This window comes from Gymnoscopelus microlampas (assembly GCF_963454915.1).
Source record: "Gymnoscopelus microlampas genome assembly, chromosome: 3".
NCBI classification, from domain to species: Eukaryota; Metazoa; Chordata; class Actinopteri; order Myctophiformes; family Myctophidae; genus Gymnoscopelus; species Gymnoscopelus microlampas.
The window spans coordinates 6,573,600-6,587,011 of NC_139940.1; the positions used below are offsets into that span (position 1 = coordinate 6,573,600).

A 13,412-nucleotide genomic window follows, 5' to 3' on the forward strand; every position below is an offset into this window, starting at 1 on the left:
ATGGAACCAAATGGACCCGTAAGGGAACGGTGTCCTCTCATAATTTCCCACACCCCAGTCGGAATAATGGGCTGTCGGAATAATGGCATGGCACCCATGGGTGCAGTATCGGGGCGGGTGGGGCCTGTGTATCCAGCTGAGGAGAGGTTCCCAGCACGCCTCAGGGACACACACACATTATTGTTGTCCTGTCTTTGTGTTATTGTGTTGTTATTTGCTGTGGGGAATGTGTTGGAGTGAGGATCAATGGGCTATGTGGCATGTTACATCATTTATTTGGTGTGTGTGTGTGTGTGTGTGTGTGTGTGTGTGTGTGTGTGTGTGTGTGTGTGTGTGTGTGTGTGTGTGTGTGTGTGTGTGTGTGTAATTTGGTTAGGGCCGACACAGGTACTTGCATGTTGCACACCCTCCTTTGTGTAACCCAGTGGGGTTTTGTGTGCCGGTGTTACTTCTATAAAAAGTCGTTGTCATGACTTAAATAATCCTTTATCAACATTAACACTTCACACACACACACGCACGCACGCACGCACGCACGCACGCACGCACGCACGCACGCACGCACGCACGCACGCACGCACGCACACACACACACACACACACACACACACACACACACACACACACACACACACACACTCATGGACACATGTGCATGCATGCACGCACGTATACGCACACACACCACACGCAAAACAAAACTGGAAAACATCATACCTGTCTTCCCTCCATTGCTCCTTTCATCTCTTTGAAGGTTGCCTCGAATTCACCGATGTAGTCATGTTTCCCATTGGAGTCCCAGTCCCACACTGTACACTGACAGAGACAGACAGACAGACAGACAGACAGACAGACAGACAGACAGGGGTTAAACTTCATTTCTCCTTTTATTTTACATTCCGTAGGTTCATGTTATGTATCTATCCCCATGTCACGATGTGTGACGTCTGTTCCTTATTTTTTAACTTGTAGTGATGATCTGCTGTTTCCCGTTTTGACAGTTTTCCCTTAAAGTAGCTGTTGCCTCTGTTGTCTTTCTTTCATGTCTCTCTAGCCAAATTTAAATACTCAATACTTCAAAATCCTTGCTTCCTTGCGTGTGTGTGTGTGTGTGTGTGTGTGTGTGTGTGTGTGTGTGTGTGTGTGTGTGTGTGTGTGTGTGTGTGTGTGTGTGTGTGTGTGTGTGTGTGTGTGTGTGTGTGTGTGTGTGTGTGCGCGCGCACACGTGCGTTCGTGCATATGTGTGTGCGTGTGAGGATGACAAGTTGATGCTTTATGTGAGCAACTTGTTTGTGTGATCAGGACTGTGTTGCAACATGTTGCTAGTGTTTCCCCAAATTGAATCTCTTGGGACTCAATCAGCCAGCATCAGTCGACCTATTTTTCTCTCTTTAAAGTTCTAAAACAGTTTCTTCGCGTTGCAACTCTTTGGTATGAACTAGGCTTTTGCCTTCCGGTATAATAGTTCTTGTGTTTTCGGAGCATTCCTCTGAACCTGTAGTTCTGATCTTCTGCCTGTCTTTTTGCCTGACCCTTTTTGGAATGTGTGCTACCATTAAAATACGCATTTGGAGCCCGCACCGCTAGGGTAGCGTGATGCAGCCTGACAGTGTGTCGCGAGTTCGAATCCCGATCCCGACCAACTTTGCTGCGTGTCACTCTCCATCTCTCTCTCCCCATTTCCTGTATACTATGTACACTATCTAATAAAGGCAGAAAAAGCCTATTGAAAAAGAATTAGCTGCATTTGGGACCAACTCTCTCACACCTTAACAATGACATTATGTAACTATACAGCACCATTTATCAACCAGTCAATGGGAAAATGTGGGGAAATTTGAATTGGTGTTGTGTGTGTACCTCTTCCTATCTTCCATCACTGAGTAGAAGGTGTGATGAGACCGCCCTGCGAACCTTCACCAATTATAATAAATGAAACCTGAAACCTATTGATTTTTAAACATTCAATCTGCTCAGCTCTTCTTCAACGCTGTCCTGTATACATTCATATTATATAATACTGTGTAATATTATTGTGCCCCCTGGCCACCGCCCACCCCACCCCCAACACCGCTGAAGTGCCCTTGAGCAAGGCACTGAACCCCCAACTGCTCAGTGGCCAACAGTAGAAGACTGTGGTTGTACTGGGCAGCTCCCAGGTTCTAGTGTGTGTGTGTGTGTGTGTGTGTGTGTGTGTGTGGGTGGGTGTGTGTGTGTGTGTGTGTGTGTGTGTGTGTGTGTGTGTGTGTGTGTGTGTGTGTGTGTGTGTGTGTGTGTGTGTGTGTGTGTGTGTGTGTGTGTGTGTGTGTGTGGGTGTGGGTGTAGAAGCAGGGCGTTCCTGAAAAAGAGAATTCGTTCTCAACGAACCATGTAAAAAACACCTGAGGGTGAGGCCTCTTATGGTCAGAGGCCCACAGCCAAATGACCAGATTGGCACCTGGAGGTTTGAGACCTCTGTAGGTCAGAGGCCCCCCCCCCTTAAGCACCAGGGGATTCCCATGCCAAACAATTGATTTTGGGGCTTTTTTCCGAAATGGCGAACATGCATCATGACCTTTTAGGGTGGGTATAATTTTCCTTATTCCAATTTCCTATAGAAATGGCACAGAGAAATATATGTTGTTATATCCTCAGTGTTTCAGTATGACCTCAGCATTGCCGTACAACACCAGCGTTTAGGTGCGACCTCACTGTTTCGGTGCGACCTCACTGTTCGGTATGACCTCACTGTTCATATGACCTCACTGTTCATATGACCTCACTGTTCGTATGACCTCACCACCTCACTATACAACCTAGTGTACAGGTTTAAACTTCAGCTATGCTGAGTCGTTGCCAATCAATGTGTGGAGTTAGTTCTCCAGTAACCTCGATCTCCAGGCTTTTAATTTTTTTGTTTTGCTCAAAAATAAAAGCCTGGACCAGCAAGTCGGTGTTCCGGGCATGGGAAGTGTTTCGTTTCCCCAACCAACCAGAGTGCAGTGGGCGTCGCTCCAAATGTTGTGTTGACGGGGCGGGGTGCTGACGGACAGATCGGTGAACCAATGGGATCACACGCATTCTCTCTGCGGAGATGTTAAACCCGCCCCCTCTATGCCAGATTCGAGCCACGCTAGGGCAGTCCAGTTCTCCAGTAGTCTACTAATGATTGATAACATTCATTTTAGTAGTCTTTTTGGCAGCACTTCTAATAGCGTAAGCCTATTCTGTGGGCTGTTGGAACTCAAACACAAAACCACAGAAGTAGTCTCACCACAGAAGTAGTCTCACCACAGAAGTAGTCTCACCACAGAAGTAGTCTCACCACAGAAGTAGTCTCAGGTGAATCCAAAATTAATGATGCTATTATCTATAAATAAACAAATAATACATCATTCATTCATTTTGGCACGAGTGTTGGGGGCAGACACTCCCAACTAAATAGTGTCAGTAGCACGGCATAAGAGGCTCATAGCGCTTATAGATATGCTATTTTTGAAAAATCATGAACATTCGTGCAAATCTTTGAATATATATATTTTTAAAGCGAACATTTGTAACTCAAATCTTTGCTTCTGGGGGTCCTTGGGACTAAATATTTTGAGATGCGGGTCCGCGGCCAAATACATATCATTTTGGGGATCCTTGCCATGAAAAAGTTTGAGAACCACTGATATTATAGCTACATAAGTGTTTCAGAAAACTGTTAGGATATAGAAGACATTTGTAGAATCGGCCTCAGGTCTTAATGGGTTAACTGGCTACTTTCCACGTGAACGAGCAACGGTTCTACTCTGAGTCTCAGAGCCCGAAAGAAAAAAAAAAATACAGTGTGTGTGTGTGTGTGTGTGTGTGTGTGTGTGTGTGTGTGTGTGTGTGTGTGTGTGTGTGTGTGTGTGTGTGTGTGTGTGTGTGTGTGTGTGTGTGTGTGTATGTGTGTGTGTGTGTGTGTGTGTGTGTGTGTGTGTGTGTGTGTGTGTGTGTGTGTGTGTGTGTTTGCGCTGCCACAACTGATCAAGGTGCATTTCGCCCAAGCAGACCCTTGACCAGAAATGAGTGTGACACCTGACCTACCTTTAAATTTGCCATTCCCTATTCTCAGTTTAGTAATAAATAAATAAGCGGAATGTCCAGCTAGTGGAACACCATTTGAGCGTGTAATGTGTTGTTACAGCGAGCAGGGCGTGCAGGCCACAGAGCCTCTCACCAGGGACAGACAACTGGACAGTTTGCTCATTAAGGTTACTGGAGTCAAGTGAGCAAGCTGTCCAATTAACTCAGAGCGGATACTCAGACGTGTTTGCCGTGCGTGCGCACGTGAGTGTGTGTGTGTGTGTGTGTGTGTGTGTGTGTGTGTGTGTGTGTGTGTGTGTGTGTGTGTGTGTGTGTGTGTGTGTGTATGTGTGTGTGTGTGTGTGTAGATAGACAGAAGATGATACTACATACAATATAAAAACATGAAAATACATATGACATTATAAAAAATAAAATACAACATAAGATTAACAGTGTTTGTGTAAAGTAGTGTTGATTTTGACAGCACATTTTGATTTAGTTTTAGTCATAGTCTTTTGAATCAAATCCATTTAGTTTTAGTCATATTTCAGTCATCTGAAATGTGTTACTGTTGGTCTAGTTTTAGTCGACTAAATATCATAAGATTATAGTCGACTAAATCTACAGTTGATGTAGTCGACTAAAATGTATTTTGGTGGTGCCTTGATGGCGTCATAATGGTAGATTTTACACTTGGTTGCGCTCTGAAAATAGCAGATCTACAAGCTCACAACGCGTCGCAGTGCGACGTGTTGTGAGCTTGTAGATCTGCTATTTTCAGAGCGCAACACCCGAGCCCAACCAAACACAAAATTAGTTTTCATTTAGTTTGTATTTAGTTTTCGTCAGTGAAAAAAAGTAGTTGACGATCATTTTTCGTCATAGTTTTAGTCGACGAAATCAACACTGGTGTAAAGGTCTTTTCACTGCCCATCTGACCTCACTTAGCAAGGTTTTGCAACACACACCAGTTTATTGTTCATTGTTTATTACAGACCCCCATTAGTCCTCCTCACTACAGTGAAGGCTATACTCTTCCTGGGGTCCAAAAAATCTCACTTAACAATCAAATTAAAACAAGTCCTTAAGAGGTGCCGGGCAATGGTACAAACACTGAAGCAGTGGTTCTCAAACTTTTTCACGTCAAGGACCCCCAATTTGACACTTATTAGCCCGCGGACCCCCATTTGAAAAGATATGCCCAGGACCCCCATAAGAGAAGATTGTTTACGGCTCTAGCAGTGATTTCCAACCATTTTAATTTCAAGGACCCCCCAGTTTGACATGCATTAGGGCTACGGACCCCCATTTAATGCCATTTATAAGTCTGGGTCCCCAATTTATATTGTAAAACCAATGTTAATGTAACTCAGAGAGTGTACAAATGGACCCAAATGGATGGGTCCATTTGGGTCCATTTGTACACTCTCTGAGTTACAGACCCATAATGGTCCATTTGGTTCCTTAACTATCCATCATTTAGCTGGGGACCCCCTGGGACTCCCTCAAGGACCCCTGGGGGTCCGCGGACCCCACTTTGAGAACCACTGCACTGCACTACAGAAATCAAAGCGTTGCTGCACACTCGTAGCTGACGATACCAATTATTTACTGAAGACAAGAGAACAATAAAAACCAAAAGCCAACGTGTCGGATGGCAAAGCTTCCTTCTTCAGGAAGATTCTCTTGTCCTCAATAAATAATTGGCGGCGGCAGCTACAAAGTGTGCGGCGACTCTTTCTTCTCTTTAAAGAAAGAATACCATGACATTATATCACATTACTTTTTTTGTATTAATATTATATTATCAATAAAATCGTAGTTTTGCCAATTATTTGAGGGGCCATACTTGCAATATCCCGACGACCCAAAAGCCCCCCCCCCCCCCCCCCGCCCCCCCCCCCGGCCCACAGGTTGGAAATCGCTGATCTATGAAAATGTTCTACTATCCTTCATCATTAAAGCAGATATAAATGGAATATCATACTGTATGTACAGTACCATGTGACATTATTTATGCTATCATATGGATCGTGAGGGGCGGCAGTGGCTCAGGGGTAGAGTGCAGGGTAGAGAGCGGCTGGATGGAAACCACAAGGTTCCCAGTTCGATCCCCGGCTCCCCCCCGAGTCAGTGTCGAAGTGTCCTTGAGCAAGACGCTGAACCCCTAATTGCTCCCAATGAGCAGGTTGGTGCCTTGCATGGTTCCCTCCGCCATCGGTCTATGAATGTGTGTGTGAATGGGTGAATGTAATGCACAATCTATGTAAAGCGCTTTGGATAAAAGCGCTATATAAATGCACCATTTAACATTTATATAAATGCACCATTTATCATGTGCCATGCACTGCTTACACCGGAAGAGTTTTAAATAGTAACGTTTGAGCAAAAACCAGGTGTTTTGAAAGAACTGACGACAAGTCACACTTGGATTTTCCTACGAGAGTCGTGTTGGACTTTATGAATGGAGTTTTGATATAGTTTTGCTGTGTTGTTAAACTTGGACCCCTATTTTCTTCAATGTATTTTATTCATTTTTGGATTCTTCATTCACCATGTAGAGCAGGGGTCTTCAACGTTTTTCAGCCCAAGGACCCCCTATAGCTGAGAGAGAGATGAAGCATAGGAACCCCCTCTATATTGCATAAAATTGTGTTTCAGATTAAACTCTTTCTTTTTTTACTTGGTCTGCTCTTTCCCCCCCCTCTAGTCTACACCTAATACCTCTTTGCCAAAAATAGCAGATCTACAAGCTCGCAACGCCTCGCGCTGCGAGGCGTTGCGAGCTTGTAGATCTGCTATTTTTGGCTAACGTTCCCTTCAGAAAAGGAATTCTAGGGTTCAAGTGGTTAATGTGAAGAAAAAAAAAAACATCCTATCACACAAAGATTTGGCGGACCCCCTGTAGTAACTCTGAGGACCCCCTGGGGGTCCCGGACCCCCTGTTGAAGACCCCTGCCGTAGAAGAGTGCGAGAAAATTTAAAAGAGAAATATCCATGAATTCAACGCTTCACGGGGCGAGTAATTGATAGGGGGAAAAAGAAGTAATTTTGAGGGTCGAGTATTAATTTAATTCCTTATCATATGTAGTACCATGTACCGTAGAGACAGAAACTTCAAAGACATGTGAATGTCTCCATTTCTCAACATGAGAGTGAGATGATTTAAGAGAGCTGTCGGTTTGGGTAAACATTTAGCAGCACATTATACTGACCTATAGGCTACAATAAAGTTACAATACGTAGTTTACTAGAAAGCAGCCCCTGGCAGCAGTTAATGCCTCATTGCTTCCATTTATCACTGGAACCTTTCCTTGGGGTTTGCAGAGAGAGAGAGAGAGAGAGAGAGAGAGAGAGAGAGAGAGAGAGAGAGAGAGAGAGAGAGAGAGAGAGAGAGAGAGAGAGAATACAGAAACAGCAGGGAGGCGTGCACACACACATACACACACACACACACACACACACACACACACACACACACACACACACACACACACACACACACACACACACACACACACACACACACACAATGAACCAAGACATGTTGGTAGACATACAGAGTAACAATGGAAGAGAGAGAGATGGAGAAAGAGAGAGAGGAGAGAGAGAGAGAGCTGCAAGCCATAAACAGCTGTTTCTACACACCTCCCCCTGCTGATTTTGACATAGAAATTATAATTCATGAATTCATGAAGTGATCTGATTAATAAATGTATTCTTTGATTTTTTTCCCCTTGTTTACAGTAGGCGTACAGTTACAGCATGTTGTTATTTAGCCATTCTGAGGTTATACTGCACGGTTTTAAATCCTGGATTTTATTTCATGAAGGTCAGTCAAAACTCAATTTCTAAACGACCGGCAGACAATTTTCAGACAATGAGCTTCAGTGCCCTGGGGCACCTGGGGGTGCTAATGTTTGAATATATATATATTTTAACCCATTAAGACCTGGGACGCATTTGTGTCATTTTTTTATTTGAGCTAAAAAGCATTATTTTACACTTTGGCTATTCAAAAATAGCAGATCTACAAGCTCAAAGCGCGGCACCGAGTGCCGCACTATGAAATTGTATATCTGCTATTTTAGCAAATAACATTTTTAGCTCTGTTGCAATTTCTGGTGGTCCCTGGAACAAAATATTTTGAGATGGGGGTCCACGGCCAATACATATTTTATTTTTTAAACTGTTAGGATTTAGAAGACATTTGTAGAATCCCCCAGAACCAAAGATTTGAGTTACAAACGTTCGCTTTAAAAATATATTTATTCAAAGATTTGCACACATTTTCATGTTTTATTTTTCTAAAATAGCAGATCTACAAGGCACTCGGTGCTGCACTATGAGCTTGTAGATCTGCTATTTTTGAATAGCCAAAGAAATCTAAAGTGACACAGATGCGTTCCCGGTCTTAATGGGTTTAAGTGGAAGCCTATTGGCTGCCGTGGTGGTTAGTTGGGTCCGTCAGGGGGCTGATCAGATGTTTGTTTATGATCAATCAATGGATTGTGTTCCACCGTGGATCAATGTAACTAACGTAATAATACATAACATGATAATAGACGTTTTAATATTAATGTCATATTATCATAAACATCTCAGTGTTTTGCCAATTACTTCAGGGGCCAACTTGCAATACCCTCGCGGCCGACCGGTGGGCCCCGGCGCACAGGTTGAGACCCACTGGCTTAGTATCAATTTCTCTGTCTTTTCTCCTTAATTTGAGGGGAGGTCCGCTGTAAACGACTGTGTGTGTGTGTGTGTGTGTGTGTGTGTGTGTGTGTGTGTGTGTGTGTGTGTGTGTGTGTGTGTGTGTGTGTGTGTGTGTGTGTGTGTGTGTGCAAATGACCTATTTCTAATCTCTCTGTTCCCATTTCCTGTTTTCCGGCCGATCATTTCCCAGAATAGAAGGCCATCCTGTGTGTGACCTCATCTCTGCTGACCTCTGCCTCCGATTGGGACCCATCACAGAGAGATGGGAGAGAGAGAGAGAGAGAGAGAGAGAGAGAGAGAGAGGGAGAGAGAGGAGTGGAGTTCTGGTATCTGACCAAATAATCCTGTCCTTCTCTCTCTCTGCCCTCAGCTTCCTGTCTCCTATCTAAATAGAGCTCATATCTAAATAAGCTAAAAACATGCAAACTCCACTACTCTGTGTGGAGTTTGCATGTTCTCCCCGTGTCTCCTAGGGTAGTTAATACCCTCACAAAAACATGTAGTAATCCTGGTCACTATACTGCCTCCCCCTGGTCAGCCGGGGCGCCTGATGGAGGGGAAAGGAACTGGTTGGAATAACGTGTTCCTTCCACACGTTACGTCCTACCAGGGAACCTCCCTCCTGTCAGGTGATAAGAAGGTCAGTTGGCTCTCATGCATTGAAGGAGGCATGAGCTCGGCACCTGGCCTCCCTAGGCTGGTGGGGGGAGTGTAGTGCCCAGGATCACTTAGCAAATTGGCACCGGGTGAAAAAAAGGGTTACAAAAATTATTTAATAAGCTAAAAACTGCCCAAATAGTCATCAAAACGATGACATCCAATCACTCTGTTCATTTCCACATATTCACTTTATCCTGCTCTAAAACCCTGCTATAAAATGGAGAAAAAGTCTGTCTGTCTGTCACTCTGTTCACTGTCATTCTGTCTGCATCCACTGTTCTCCTCAGTGGGCTGACCAATCGATCTGAAGTTGCTCATGGGAATTGACGACTGGCATACAGTATACGTGAAGGGACTGACAAAGCATATTTCTTTCTCTTACATTTAATCTGTTAAAGACGGGGTGCCGTGATTTTTCCACCCCTAAAACATGATTGTTATGTGCTAGCACATATTCACTCCTCAGTTTATAGTCTTTCTTTGTTTATGTGTTCACTAATGCTTATTTGTCCTGTGTGTACTGTAGTGTCTACCCTGCCTTGCTGGCTTTGCTGCACTGGACTGGCTAGACACCTGTCACTCACATGGGAGTGCTCTGGCTGCCCCTCCCTTTTCCCAGCTGTGCTTCATATGCGATTAGGGCGTAGGCTATAAGAGGAGCTGTTGCCAGCTCACATTATCTCCCCAGCACCCCAGCAGAGCACACCTGTATATTTGATCTCTTGCATTTGATTAGTTGTAGTTTTTTATTTCAGTTCCAATGGGCTGGTTGTAAGTATTGTTTGTTATGATTTTCGGTTTCTGGTTAGTTTAGCTTTTTGTATGTTTTGGTAGTTTATGGGAGTCTGGTGAGACGACGGGCACATATTGCCTGGCTCACCAGACTCCCCACTTTTTAGTTTGGCCAGCCCATTACTACTTTCGTTTGGTTAGGACATTTATTTAGGTCTTTGTTTTGGTTAATGTTTTATACCTCTACCCTCCTGGTATATTTAGTGACCTGGTTGCTCACATGAACCCATTGCACATGTTTATTTCTGAATATAAAATAAATTTCATTGCAATTGAGACCTGATTTGTGTCCTATTATTATGTTATGGTCACTGGTGTTCGAGCCAAGTGTAGTGGCCGTAACAATGATCATCAGGTATTATGATTATGCTAGGAGGAAGATTTCGTTCAAAAAGTGTAGAGAAAGTGTTAAAATTATGTTTTTATGTAGACCCGTCTCCAGTTCATTAAGTATACCTGGTTCTCACCTTAGCACCTCCCACCTGAACCAGTCCCTCCGCCTCCTCCTACAAGACCACCCACCTGTCCTAGTCCCTTCTCCTCCTCATGAAAGGACTGCCCATGGCCCTTCCCAGTTGTTTATAAAATGCTCTAGAGCAGTGGTTGTCAAACTGGGGTCTGGGGACCCCCAGGGGTCCTTGGGGGGGTTCCAGAGGGTCCACAGCAAAATTAGTTTAGCATCAAAATCAGTGTAACCAGCTGAAACCTACACATTAGCTACAGTATTTGAAAATATCAGATCTACAAGCTTACAGTGTGTCGCATTGGACGCGTTGTGAGCTTGTAGATCTGCTATTTTCAAATAGCCAATGCATATTATGTAGGTTTAAACTGGTTACACTGATTTAGCTATTTTCTGTTTTCAACACTACCTCTTTAAGATAACAGATACCATCATCACCATGCTGTGGTCCAAAGTCTGCAGTCTGCACGTATAGTTTAAGTTGTGCACATTCACGGGTATGGACCAGTGATGAAAATAAACAGCAGAGCAACTGTCCTGGGATCAGACGGTATGTTTCAACAGCTGTCAATACTGTCATTGATACAGGAAGAGAGACAGATGGCGCTGTGTGTGTGTGTGTGTGTGTGTGTGTGTGTGTGTGTGTGTGTGTGAGTGTGTGTGTGCCTCGCGCTGTGAGGCGTGTCGATCGGCTATTTTCAAAGTTTGTGCCTCTTTCTTAGGTAATATTTGACATTTTGGCCGATGTTTGTTCATTTCTTTTGACGCAGTAATGGTCTTATTTCATTTATTTCATTGGAGATGGTATCAAAAAGGCCTTAAAAGTCCTTAAATGGTCACTGCAGAAAAAAAAGAAATCCTCAAAAGTGTACTTAAGTACAGTACTTAAGTAAATGTACTTTAGTTACTTTCCACCACTGTCTGTGGAGAGACTTCAGCACCAAGGACAGAGCCCAGCCCTTGGCCAGCATGATTGAGGGAATTGATGAGCCTGTTTATATTCTCAATCAGCTCAAAGTGATGACCGCTGTGGTCTGATCAGCCTTAGGGCTGCAGTATAAAAGCTGTCAGTCTCTGCTGAGGAGGTGCTCACTTGGATTGCATTAGATGTGCTCTCGTTTTGTCTGTCTCATAGGCATCCTACAGTATAGAGTGAGCCCACGTAGCCTCTGTTTTGCCTTTGTTCAGAATCCTTCCCGTTTTATTAACTGTGCCCCAAATAAACTGTTGTTTGTTGGTGTTGATCGGCGATTCACTGTGTGTGTGTGTGTGTGTGTGTGTGTGTGTGTGTGAATGAGTGTTTATGCAGGCAGGTGTGAATGTGTGTGCGTGCGTGCGCTCATGTATAAGTCGGTTTCACCTCAACCCAGCTGATCGCTGCCCACACATACACACGCGCGGGGCAGTTAGGGGTTAGGTGTCTTGCTCAAGGACGCTTCGACCAGTCATATTCGATACACTGTGTTGGATATACTGTGCGTGACTGTGTGTGTGTGTGTGTGTGTGTGTGTTACCTGTATCTTGCGTTCATGGAATCCACTGCAGAGAGAGTTGAGAGACACCCTGAATGTTTGCCACACTGGATTCAGATTGTTCATTACAGTCTGAGAGAGAGAGAGAGAGAGATGTTTTTAATATATTCAATTTTTAAATAAATAAGGACAATCTCTACATAGATTTACAAGTCTCATATAAATATGTATTTAAAAGTCAACTGTCCCTCAACAGCAGAACAGAGAGGCTCCTTGAAGCACCGGTGAGACGGAAACTCATCAACATTATTCATGAATGAGCAGAGTCTAAAATCCACTCTGACTCTCGTACCGTATCTACAAGTGACTTGAACTTGACAGCAGCTTCACCTCTGAAACATTTTCCATTTAATTTCTCCTGCTTTCTTATAAATGGCCAGTTTGGCCTGTCTACAAAGTTCAACATATACCATTTGTTAGCATTTATTGTGTTTTCTAGGGGGTGGGGGTGAGGATGGCCCTCTAATGGTGACAAGCGGAATAGTACATACAGTATCTCTTGAGGGTATGTGTTGTGTATCGCGGCTGTTTGTCAGTGATTGATACTGCAGATGAAGCAGTTCGGAAAGGTAATAAAGAAAGTTTGAAGTTGTTGAAGTTGAAGGATATAAGAGCTGTTTCACGCCACAGCGTGAAGCTCACACTGAAACATCGAAGTACAGTATAAAATATAGGGCATAATTTGTTACAGGGTTTTTTTAAAAGGTTTGAACATTTTTGTTTGTTTGGTTTCTGACAGAAAAGACATTTAACCCATCGAGACCTGGAACGCAAGTGTGTAGACAACGCTGTGTCACTTTTCGAGTTGAGCTAAAAAAGCATTATTTTACAATTTGGCTATACAAAAAATAGCAGATCTACAAGCTCATAGCGCGGCACAGAGTGCTGCACTATGAGCTTGTAGATCTGCTATTTTTGAAAAATCGTGAAAATGTGTGCAAATATTTTAATTTTTTTTTTAAAGCGAACATTTTTGACTCTCTTACAACTTCTGGGGGTCCCTGGAACAACACAATTTCCCCCCCCCCAAAAAATAGCAGATCTACGAGCTCATAGCGCGGCACTCGGTGCCGCGCTATGAGCTTGTATATCTGCTATTTTTGAATAGCCCAAAGAAATCTAAAAATCACACACTGTGTGAAGAGAGTGGTGCCTTTGATGAGCCCCGTATTGATGTTGTCATCAATGTTTGTTTATTGGACATACATACATAC

At 43.7% G+C, this 13,412-nt stretch overlaps 1 protein-coding gene across 1 annotated transcript in view; it reads right to left on the reverse strand.

Annotated features, from left to right (window-relative positions):
* Positions 1–13,412, reverse strand: part of cpne4a (copine IVa) — a gene marked incomplete at its 3' end in the record, with an annotated part of 167,664 nt that overhangs the window by 57,403 nt on the left and 96,849 nt on the right. The window contains exons 7-8 of the mRNA XM_084052790.1: positions 12,181–12,270; positions 718–816 (exon numbers count right to left, since the gene is read on the reverse strand). Of these exons, the coding sequence (XP_083908916.1) occupies positions 718–816; positions 12,181–12,270 (189 nt within the window). The remainder of the gene's footprint in view (positions 1–717; positions 817–12,180; positions 12,271–13,412) is intronic.